General features: G+C 48.5%; 2 protein-coding genes across 2 annotated transcripts in view; one reads left to right on the top strand and one right to left on the bottom strand.

Annotated features, from left to right (window-relative positions):
* Positions 1 to 2915: 2915 nt before the first annotated feature.
* On the bottom strand, positions 2916 to 4310 carry RPS29 (ribosomal protein S29). Its single transcript, XM_061462459.1, has 3 exons — positions 4156 to 4310; positions 3899 to 3998; positions 2916 to 3036 (listed from the first exon to the last, which is right to left on the bottom strand). The coding sequence occupies exons 1-3, from the start codon at positions 4215 to 4217 to the stop codon at positions 3028 to 3030; spliced, it is 171 nt and encodes a 56-aa protein (XP_061318443.1). The 5' UTR covers positions 4218 to 4310; the 3' UTR covers positions 2916 to 3027.
* Positions 4311 to 6552: 2242 nt separating this feature from the next.
* Positions 6553 to 11994, top strand: part of LRR1 (leucine rich repeat protein 1) — a 9343-nt gene continuing 3901 nt past the window's right edge. Inside the window, exons 1-3 of the mRNA XM_061462460.1 lie at positions 6553 to 6962; positions 7062 to 7160; positions 11502 to 11994. The exon at positions 11502 to 11994 is cut by the window's right edge and continues 235 nt beyond it. Coding sequence (XP_061318444.1) covers positions 6783 to 6962; positions 7062 to 7160; positions 11502 to 11994 — 772 coding nt within the window. The 5' untranslated portion in view covers positions 6553 to 6782. The remainder of the gene's footprint in view (positions 6963 to 7061; positions 7161 to 11501) is intronic.

Raw genomic sequence — 11994 nt, forward strand, 5'->3', positions numbered from 1 at the left:
TAAAGGAAATAACAAGGGAAGAGAATACAATACCACCTGCCGACTGATAATACCCAGTACAACTGAGCACCGACCAATACCTAGTCCAACCCCACAGTGATCTCACCCTTCCAGGTAACTCTCAGTTACATCCTGGGCATGACGTGCTGTGGTATGGAATACCTCTTTGGCTAGCTTGGGTCAGGTGTCCTGTCTCTGCTTCCTCCCGACTTCCCCTCCTCCCTGGCAGAGCATGAGACTCACAAAGTCCTTGGTCAGAGTAAGCATTACTGAGCAGCAACTAAAAACATCGGTGTTATCAGCTCTATTCCCAGGCTGAAAGTAAAAAACACAGCACTGCACCAGCTACTAAGGAGGAGAAAAAATGACTGCTACTGCTGAACTCAGGACAGAACTGCAAAGAACCTCCCCTCCCATTTTACATCTTTGCTGATTCTGCATTTCAGTGAAATTTTACACTACAGTCAGTTATCACAAGGTATCTGAAGAGTGTGAGTAAAAATGAGAAGCATCTTTCACAGTAAGAGGAAGCATGACTCCTTACCAGTTTCAGATGTTGGAAACCATCTTTAACACTAACCCTTGGTGCAACTCATCTGGTTTCTCCCTGGTGTCAGTATGCTGTGCCCACACAACAGTTTAACCGAGTGCCACCAGCTCCTCTACCTCTGCGGCCTCCCAGCAGCATTCATGGCCATTCACATCAGCTGCTGAGACCAGCTTTTCATCACAGCTCTGCATTCTCTGCCGGGGATCAGGAGCAACCAGCAGCAAAACTAACAGATCTTTCTGACTGTAGCATAATTTCAGATAATACTTAATAACAAAAGACTTATGCTTCCTCAGTGAAAGTCACTCAGAACCACGCTGAAGCCAAACACACCCCGAGAATTCACCTCTCTGTGTACATCAGTGGAAACTGGAGAAAAGAACTAAAAACAATTGCTAGAGGAACTGAATCTTTTTAGTAGTATTTATTTAGTGTAGAAGCTTACCTTTACACTGAGGAGTTTCCAGATAGGAACCAGAGATTTAACCATTTCTTATTCAAAGAGTGAGAAGCCCAACAACATCCTCCAGCAGCAGCAAAGCTGACTCTTTCCCAGGCCAGTACCAAACCTGTGTTAGCACCAGCCAGAGCTCCTCTGGCAACCCCAGATCTGCATCCCTTTGAGCTACCCCGGGCTGCCTTTGGTTCCAAGAGGAACTGCTTGCTTACTGTCATCCTCCCAGACTACCACAGGCACACCACAACAGTCTGCATGGCTTTGTGAGAACTGGTGCATTGCTAGAATGTAGAAACTCTTGCAGAATTTGCCCAAGGCAATGGGAAGATGGAAATCCTCTGAGCAAGACATCACCATAGCTATCTCTGAATCTTTGTATCGGGCTTGAACTATGAATTGATCATATTTAGTGTCCCAGGACTTCCTGTTCCTTCCCTGTAGTTGGCTGTGAGTTTGCAATTGCAATGAAGCCATGGTAGCAGCTCTTAGGATAAAAACAACACACAGATCACAGAATAGTTCGGGTTGGAAGAGACTTTAAAGGTCATCTAGACCAAGCCCCCTGCCCAGCATCCCAGCATCAATGAGATCAGGTTGCTCAGAGCTCTGTCCAGTCTGACCTTGAATATTTCCAGGGATGAAGCATGGATCACCTCTCTGGGCAACCTGTGTCAAGTTGTTCACCACCCTCATGGTAAAATATTTCTCCCTTACATCTAGCCTTAATCAACCCTCTTTTAAACTAAAAAAACTGTTTCTGGCTGACACACTTGCAGAAGCCCTTATTATTCTTTGCATCCTTTCCAAAGTTCAGCTTCAGCTGTGCCCTAGCCTTCCTGACCCCACTCCTACATAACCAGGCAGCTGCATGTGCCAAGGTTCCTCACAGGAAGTTTGACACTACAGCTCACTGAAGGCCCAAAGCTGTGGTGTGAGGCCTGCCTGCCTTCCTGCTAGCTCAGTGGTGAGCTCATGCCAACACGAACTAATTTACCACAGAAACAACAGGATCCACACACTTCAGTTCATCTGGGTGCTCAACAAGGACGAGGGGACGGTGCTCTCTGCATCATGAGGAAGACTTTACCACCTCAGAATAAATTCTCCAGCCTCTGGGCCAGTACCTGAGTTTCCCCCTATTACCTCCTCACCACCATTGTTCAGTTTAACTCAGTAACCACTGAGACAAAAAAAAGCAATTAGGAATTCCCAAATGAGATCCAGAGCACACAGGGTGGAAGGGACCAGCCCATTTGCCATTCCAGAAATCACTGGAATATTCATCTAGTCAGTGATCTCACACAGTGACAAGCCTCAGCAGCAGGACAGCACCCTGACACTTCTAATCCCCGTGGACAGAAAAGGAAAGCCCAACTCCAGGCTTCTGGCACACTGGTGTTTTTTTTTAAACCCAACTCTCTTCAGACCTATTACACCACAACTTTTAAGTGGCTGGAGACCTCAGGAAATGAGGTCCTCTTTCCATCTGAAATGGAAGGGAGATGTGGCTCCAACCACATTAATCCCCCATACCTGATATCAATTTTAACTTTCCCAACACACTGAAGCAATAAACCTCTCAACAAGCAAAGCAGGCTTGCGTATAGAGCTTGAGCTCTGCACAACAAACATGCTGCAACACCTGTTTCTACATAAGCCATTCATGCCTACCATTTTAACAGGAACATTCTACTGCACTGCTCACAAGCCTGAAGACTCAGGGGCATCACATGAGCATCAGCACTCTTAAGACCACCCAGGTTTGTGTAGGTAACTGAGGACAGCATGGCAGGCTCCTTTAGACCTGTCCCCACGGCAGCACCAACCCCCCCCCCCCCCAAAGGGCCACTGTAAGGGATTAGAAGCCCCATAGCCATCAGAACCTTTACAAAGGCATACATGCATCAGTCAGGTGGAAAGACTATTTATTGATTAGAGCTGTGCCAAGATGCTGCAGATGTGTCAGGGAGGCCCAGGGAAGCCCTGGGAGCTTCTGGTCACAGCTTCATCCTCCTGGTGCTCAGTCCAGCTGCAAGACAGTGAGAAAGGCAAGATGAGTCAGTGGAAGAGAGTACACACAACCTTCCTGCTCAATCATAGAACAGTCTGGGTTGGAAGGGACCTTCAAAAGTGTCCTGATTTCAGCTATCACAGTGATTTTAAACCAGACCCAAACCAGCCAAAGGGGCATTCCATACCACAGCAGGTCATTCCCAGTATATAAACGAGAGGGAGTTACCCAGAAGGGACCGATCGCTGCTCAAGTCAGTCAGCAGATGCTAAGCAGTTGTACGATGTATCACTTGCATTTTCTGAATTTTCATTTTTTCTCATTTCCTACTATTATTAGCATCTCCTATTACCACATTTTTAGTTATTAAATTGTTCTTACCTCAACCCAAGGGGTTTACATTCTTTCAATTCTCCTCCCCATTCTGCCTGAACTGGGGGGAGATGTGTGCAAGCAGCTACGTCTTGCTGAGTTACTGACTGGGTCTAATCTAAACCATGACATAAACTCATGCAGCCCAAGCCCCCTGCAGTTATCAGGGATACCTTCAGCTAGATCAGCTTGTCCACAAAAAATATACAGCTTGGCCTTGATGGCATGGCCACGACCTCTCTGGGAAACCGGTGCCAGTATTTCAACACCCTCTTTGTAAAAGATTTCTTCCTCACACCCAGCCTGAATCTCTCCTCTTTTAGTCTAAAACCATTACTCTTGCCCTATCACAACAGGCCCTGCTAAAAAGTGCCTCGTGTTTCTTACAGGCCCTTTTTAAGAACTAAAAGGCTGCTCTAAGGTCTCCCTGGAGCCTTCTCCAGGCTTAACCACTCCACCTCTCTCAGACATTCCTCACAGGAGAGGTGCCCTCGCTGCCCGCGCTTACCTTGATAAACCCGATGTCCTTGGCGTACTGGCGGAAGCACTGCCGGCACATATTCAGCCCGTACTTGCGAATGAGGCCGTGGCGGTTGGAGCACACGCGGCTATGAGGGGACAAGAGAGCAAGGCCGGTCGGGGGGCGTAATGGCGGCGAGCAGTAAGAAGGAAAGGAGAGATAGAGTGAGAGAACTACCACAGGAGGCCTATAAGGCCCCAGGAGGCCCAACAGCCCCCTGGAGAGCCTCCGGGGTGCATACTGACCAGGAGCGGGAGCCCTGACCGAACTTCCTGGGGTGGCTCCAGTAGAGCTGCTGGTGCCCCATACTGCTGCCGTGCTCCTTCCGTGGAAAGAAAGATGGCGGCCCTCGCACACGCTGACCACCCCTGCCCGGAGTCCCGCCCTGCACCGCGGCACGCCCGCTTCCCCGCCCTCCGTGCCTGACGTCACTCTGTGGCGGGTCTAGGGGAGGCAGCGCGGCTCTGAGAAGCGCCGGGCGTGGTGGCGCGCGCCTGTAGTCCCAGCTACTCGGGAGGCTGAGCCCGCCGGATCGCTTGAGCCCAGGAGTTCTGGGCTGCAGTGCGCTATGCCGAGCGGGCGTCCGCGCTAAGGCCGGCATCAATATGGTGAGCCCCGGGGAGCTGGGGCACACCAGGTTGACTAAGGAGGGGTGAACCGGCCCAGGTCGGAGACGGAGCAGGTCAAAGCTCCCGTGCCGGTCAGTAGCGGGATCGCGCCTGTGAATAGCCACTGCAGCGTAGCCTGGGCAACACAGAGAGACGCGGGTTCCTTTTGACACACGCACCGCCTCCTCAGGAACCGGCGACGAACCGCATTTTGCCCCCGACGGCACGCAAGGACCCGACACACACCGCCTCCTGCTGGCGCGCCGGCACACACGGACCCGACACACACGGACCCGACACACACCGCCTCCTGCTGCAGCACAAGCACGCAAAAATCCGACACACACCACCCCGTACTGGCACGCCGGCACACCGCCTTTCCAACACCACGGGACCCAGCACACACCGCCTCCTACCGGAGCACCGCGGTACCGCCTTTAGCCCCTGACATGGCACACAGACCCGCCACACACCGCCTCCTGCTGCAGCGCCGGCACACAAGGACCCGACACACACCACCTCCTGCTGCAGCACCGCGGTATCACCTTTTCAACACTAGAGGACCTGACACGTTATCGCCTCCTGCTGGAACACCACGGCATCTGCGCGCACCGCCCCCTGCTGGCGGCCCAGCACAGCGGCGTTCTGTGTTTGTGCGCTCTGATGCCAGTAAAAATAGTTCCTAAAAAGGACAAAGAAAGTTTAAAACCTTAAGCCTTGTCCTTAAACAAAATAACTGTAGGAAACCAGTACTGAAAGGATTTATGGATTTTATTTTGTTTCCCCAATGCTGGCTACCGCAGTGAGAACTGACGCTGTTGGGCAGGGGACCAGGTGAGACCACACTGCTGCTGTTCTCACTCACCTTGTCCTTGCCTGCTGCCACCCTGTAGCAAACAGCCTGCCCCATGCATGCAGGTTAGTTTCCACCTGGTGCCTTCGAGCCAGGAGTTCTCTCAAATTCAGCGGTATTGTCCCAGTTTCTACTATACCCCATCCCAGAGCAATTTTTCCCATGTGCTGCCATTTCACTGTCAGAGATTATAGCATCACAGAATGGCCTGGGTTGGAAAGGACCTTAGAGGCCATCTAGTCTCATTACAACTCTCCTGCCACAGGCAGGGACACATTTCACTAGACCAGGTTGCTCCAAGCCCCATCCAACCTGGCCTTGAACACTGCCAGGGATGGGGCAGCCACAGCTTCTTGAGCAACCCATGTCAGTGCCTTATCACTCTCAAAGGGAAGAGTTTCTTACTAATACCTGATCTAAATTTACCTCTGTCAGTTTAAAGCCATTCCCCCTTGCTCCCTTCCTACATGCCCTTGTCAAAAGCCCCTCTCCAGCTTTTCCTTTCAGCCCCTTTAGGTACTGGAAGGCTGCTTTATAACAGGACACTCCCAACCTTCCCTCTACCACACCACTTTCACATTGCGAATTCTTTTGTCAATTTTTTTTTATTGAATTTTTCCCTGTTATTTTGGCAATTAGTTTTTCATAGGGCCTCACAGCGTGTCACTGGCATCTCAGTCAAACACACGGCAACAGTACCTTGCAGTGGGTGAACATGGCTTTTTACCCAAGCTTGGTTTCTGAATGCCCACAACTCATTCCTAGTGGTGCTACCTAAGCCAATTCTAGCAGCAAAGCCCCCTTCAGCCACTCCAGCCCAGCCATGCTGGGGACAGGGGTCCAGAGGAGATGCTTTATCGCTGGTGGCCATTTCTGCTGACACTGTACCAGGCAGAACGTCAGAGGGAGCATTGGGAGAGCCAGTACCTTCACTAACAAACACAGAAGGATTCCTTGTAAAACTTGTATGCCTCCATTCCATACAACTGTAGAAATTGCCCAAAAGATTTAGCTGTGTGGCGCTGGAGCTCCCCCGTGTCCCCTCACCCTCGCAGTCCCCTCAACTCCCCCACGTTCCCCTCACACCCGCCGTTCCTCGACCCTTCCCGCCGTGTCGAGCCGACCTCCTCCAGGGGGCGCTGCCACAGAGCTCCTCGTTGAGGGCCCCTCACTCGGGCTACTCGGGCTGCCCGTACCGCCGGTAACACCGCCCGCTCTTCCCTTCCCGCCCCGCGAGCTCTTCCGCCGGGCGGCCCTGCGGCCCCTGGCTGGCGGCGGAGAGAGGGCGGGATCACGGGAGCCAGGCATTGCGGCGGGCGCCTGTGCGCGGCAGTGCTGAAGGCCCCCGAGTGGCGCGGCGCGGCCCGCCCGCCCCTGAGCGGGCTGTTGGTCGGCGGCGGGGCGGGCGGTGATGCGGCTGCAGTGCGAGGTGGAGGTGGTCAGCCGGCTCCTGCCCACCTGCGGGCTGCGGGGTCGTGGCCGCGGCACCAGGGCGCTCCTCTCGCTCGGCCGCCCGCCCGGACGGGCGCAGGGCGGCGGCGTTTACCTCATGGTGTGCACGGCGCGGGACCGGGTCGGTGCTCGCTACAAGGTGAGAACTGCGGCTGTGGGGGGACTGGACAGGAGGGCGGGGCGGGCCCTCTCGACCCTCGTCCTGCCGCGGCTGCTGAACGCCCGCTGTGCCTCGTAGTTGCAGGAGAACATCGAGCGGTTCTTCACCCGGTTTGTGGAGGAGGGCAAGGCCACCGTGCGCCTCCGGGAGCCCGCCGTGGACGTCTGCCTCAGCAAGGTGGGTGTGAGGGCCCGGGACGCCGGCGGGGAATCGATGCCGTGCCCGTGCTAGAAACCGTGTGGAGGTGGCTCGGGGGAGGGTCCCCAGACCTCTCTGCCTGGGGTCCGTCCGACAGATTCCACGCAGCGAGTTAAACAGTCGTCTCTGACCTGCCACAACTGGCATGGATGTAAACGAAGCAGCATGAAGGAGCTTGGCTTTCTATGCCCTCAGTAGGAACAGCAAAAAGGGAAAATGAGTGAGCTCACTCATTTTGTGCTAGGAAGGCTGAGCCCAGCTCCTTTGCTGGGCTACTTTCTGATTCTCCCTCTTGCTCCCTCGGGGGAAAAGTCCATTTTTCACATTATTCTTTATTGCTTGTTTAGAGAGAAACAACTCTTTTCATCTCTCTGATACACTATCTTGCTACTTAAATGTATATTCCATTTTTTTTTTTTTAAAGTTACTGTTTACAGCTTTTCTAATGAAAAAGAAAAAAGGAGAATACTCTTGTATTAGCAGACAAGCAGTGTCAAAGCTGGAGACACACATGATATGGATCAGCAGTACATGCACCATCTCACCTAAACGTTTAGCTGGTAGTAGAACTCACCAGTGTATTTATTTACACTTCATTGTCTATTTGGAAGCTGTAAACTGTTTTTAATAATACTAAGCTCACAAAAAAAAAATCCTGTATTTATATTAACATTAAGTTTTCATGTAGTTAAGCTTTTTTTCCTGTGCCTGTTCCAGTAAACTTCTGTTGCCTTGTAGCAGAGGAAAGTGGGAGAGCTTTTCTAAAACCTCAGTTAGGATATGTAAATAAAAGCAAATAATATTGATTGCTTGTTTGGAAAATTAGTTTGACTTTCTGTTGTAGACATGATCCTTTGGCCTGTAGGAGGTCCTTTAATAATTTCAGTGATGTACAGACTGAGCAGCTGTAATCATGAGTGGTGAAGCTTATTTCTTCACAGGCAGAATGCCTTCTAAGGAGAAATGCACAAGGTGTGCTTAAACTGCACCAGCACCGACAACAGTCTTTCTGGAGTGAGGTGGAACTCAGGGCAGGCTGCAAGGTCTGCTTGAGCAACATAGTGAATTAATACAATTTATAATTCTCCTTTTTAGTACCATATTAGGTATTTAAAGGCTGCTGGCAATTTTCTTCTTGATTAAATAGCTGTAATGTGGGGGGTATTTAGCACTGTTTTCAGACCTGAAATTAAGATATCTGCCTACAGATATCTCAGCACGCTCTGTTGCTCTGTGAGCTCAAATTATGTTCCATGGAGGTGTAGCCATGGAGTGAAGCCTAGAGAGCTTGCTTTATGGCTGATCAAATGGGTGGGGAGAGCAAGGGAAACAGAATTTATTGATAATTGTATTAAGAAGAAATATGGTTGTTCAGCCTGGAGAAGGGAAGGTTTCTGGGAGATCTTAGAGCAGCTTCCAGTACCTAAAAGGGCCAACAAGAAAGCTGGAGAGGGACTTTTTGCAAGGGCCTGTTGGGATAGGACGGGGGGGGGGGATGGCTTTAAACTGTCAGAGGGGAGATTTAGTTTAGATACCTGAAGTTCTTCCTAATATGAGGATGGTGATCTAATGAAACGGGAGTTAGGATCATCCTTGCTCCTTATTTTAACCTGGTACTGTCCAGTTACTGACAGTGTCAGGAACTTGATACTGTCAAGCTCCAGGAACAGATCCACTGAATTCTTCCAAAACAAGTGAAACTATGCATTCCCCTTAAGTCCTCCAAATTCAGAAACACAGTTAAAGATACTTGATAAGTTTTCTGTGATGTTTCTGCTATTTTTATTATTTTAGGCTGAGAAAGTTGGGGCTGTTCAGCCTGGAGAAGAGAAGGCTGTGTGGAGACCTCATAGCAGCCTTCCAGTATCTGAAGGGGGGCCTATAGGGATGCTGGGGAGGGACTCTTCATTAGGGACTGTAGTGATAGGACAAGGGGTAACGGATTAAAACTTAAACAGGGGAAATTTAGATTGGATATAAGGAAGAAGTTCTTTCCTGTTAGGGTGGTGAGGCACCAGAATGGGCTGCAAAGGGAAGCTGTGAATGCTCCATCCCTGGTGGTGTTCAAGGCCAGGTTGGACAGAGCCTTGGGTGACATGGTTTAGTGTGAGGTGTCCCTGCCCATGGCAGGGGGGTTGGAACTAGATGATCTTAAGGTCCTTTCCAACCCTAACTATTCTATGATTTCATTACATGAAGACTTCTCAACTCTCAAAGATAGACAAAGTCCTGGTAAGAAAGAGATTTCAGGTATGAAGGTATGACTATCCCAGTTGTGTGCAACTACTAGCATACAAAATCCCACCCTGTATTCTGCCAGGTGGTGCAATTCGTTGCACTTGGCCACATAAGAAATTAAGTTGAGAAATGTTGGTCTGGAGCATTCAACCCTGGAGCAAAAAAAAAGCCATTGTGTTGGATTTTTTCTCTTCAGCAGGCCTGTGCCTGCTGCATTGCACACAAGGTCTGAAATCTATGTAATCTCTTGATTGCCTTGTCATTACGCATTTAGCTCTGAAACGAGACCTGTAAGGCATCAGCACAGATTAACTTCTTTCTGTGGTTGACACTTCAGACTTGTGGCAGAAAATTGCATCCTGAGCAGTTCCAACTAGTTCTTTGGGTTTGGTTTGGTTTTTTTTTTCTTACCAGTACCTTGGTATTTTTTCAACGAATTCAGGGTTTCTCAACAGCATCTTTACAGGTACAATATTATCTTTGTGAAGTATCGTGGAGAAAATTTGATAGAGGTATCTGTCATGCGTCATGCTTTGAGAGCAAAGAAATATTGCCTGTAACTTCATTTTAATGTATAGTTATTTATTTCACTTGATTTTACGGATCTGGAGGACTTTTTCTCCAATTTCAGTTAGCTTCTTATTACGCTCAGGAATATGACACATTTGCCTGTAGTTAGGGTACCATTCTGAGGCTAATTTATCCAGAATGACTGAGATAATGAATGTTGGTGGTCTTGGATACAAAGGTTTTTGATGTGCAACTTCCCCATTTCTGGAGGGTATCACATCAGGAGTTAAAGCGAATAGATGTTGTTGTGGTTTAAGCCCAGACAGTAACTCTGAACCATGCTGCTGCTCACTCACTCCCTTCCTTCTTCCCTCCCCCAAAAAGGCTTAAACCATGACAGATGTGCATGGGTTGTTTCAGTAAAACAATCATTTTAGGGTACTGGTGCAGTCAGATATGTTTGACCATTATTGTCTTTATGTCACATTAACATCCAGAAGTCTCCAAGATGATTGCTCTGTTGTGCTAGGTGCTTCTAGCATGTTATATAAGATAGTTCTCTATAATTTAGTATCATCAAATACACTTCAGAGTAAAATTTTCTTTCAGGTGCAGAAAGAAAAGGTTTGGGTAAGTTACAGATTTGGGTAAGTTACAGCGAGGTTACAGAGTGCAAACCTCTCAACCCTGAGCCATGCCAAAACTCCAAGTTTGTTCTTTCCTGCAATAGGAGATGACTTTTACTTGCATGGACGTATTGTGCTTTTTATTGTAGAATTCACTTTATAGCTTATTGTCTGTCAGCTGCACATCAGCTTGAGAAGAGACTTGCTGGCAAATCTAGAGAGAAATATTTGGTCACCTTTCTGTTCATGAAAGTTAATTATATCAGTACAACAAATGTAGCACAGCTTTCTTGACTTTTATTTAAAATTCATCTGATACTCCATTAATTTAACTGTCTTAATTGTCATTGTATTAAATCCCAGCTAAAGCAAAATTGGTCAGTTTTTGCAGAAGGACTGCAAGTAATTATCCTTTGACTCTGGTACAACAAACCAGAGCTCTGTGTGACCAGAGGCATTTATCTAACCTGCCTTGAAGCTTTCTGTCTGTTGCATTTAACATCAGCTTCCATCCTTTTCCTTCCTAGCAACTTTCAGGATTATCAACTCAAGTTTTAGATCTCAGATTGCCCTGCATGTGTTTCTGTAAACTGTCCCTTTATCATGTTGCAGGTTAGGAAGATCGCAGCGTGTCAGGTGTTTGTTCTGTACTTTATTTTCAGCTGTGAATTCAGTGCTTTGTTTCTTTTCTGAGTAATGCGGCACAGTTTGCTTGATCTAGATTATTCAGAAAGGTCATAACTTTCCATTCAAATTGCATGCCATTTGTTCTTAAATACTGAAAACAGCACGTCAACCTAATAAGCCCGACTCGTTTCCCTTTCCCATTTCGTTGCCCTGCTGAGTTAGTAGCCCCTGATCCATGTACAGAATAGTTCAGAAAGTGTTAGTTCAAATGAGCACAAGAATAATGAACTTTTAATTCCTCATTTGTGTTTTCCTGCAGGCAAATGCCAGCAATTTAAAGAATTTCCTTTCAGCTGTGAGACTGGCTCACCAAGGGACCAACACAGAAGCTCTCCCTCTGTCAACTTTGGTACCAGCAAAGAACTCAGAAGTTGAAAAACCTAAGACAAAAATGATCATAACTTCAAGAAGGGACTACCCTCTCACCAGAAACTTCCCTTATTCCCTTGAACACCTCCAAGCCTCGTACTGCAAACTGGCTCGTATTGACATGCGTGTGCTTTCCTTGAAGAAACTCCGAAAACTAGACCTAAGTCATAATCATATTAAGCAGCTGCCAGCTACTATTGGTGACCTGACCTGTCTTCAGGAGCTTATTTTGCACGACAATCACCTGGAGTCATTCAGTGGGGCTCTGTGCAACTCCACCCTTCAGAAATCTCTTCAGTTCTTGGACCTGAGCCAAAACAAAATCAAAGCACTTCCAATTCAGTTCTGCCAGCTGCGAGAACTCGTGAATTTGAAGCTGGATG

Source organism: Pezoporus flaviventris, unplaced genomic scaffold (assembly GCF_033815535.1).
Source record: "Pezoporus flaviventris isolate CSIRO_AGI_PZ_B2104156 unplaced genomic scaffold, CSIRO_AGI_Pfla_v1 ptg000035l, whole genome shotgun sequence".
NCBI classification, from domain to species: Eukaryota; Metazoa; Chordata; class Aves; order Psittaciformes; family Psittacidae; genus Pezoporus; species Pezoporus flaviventris.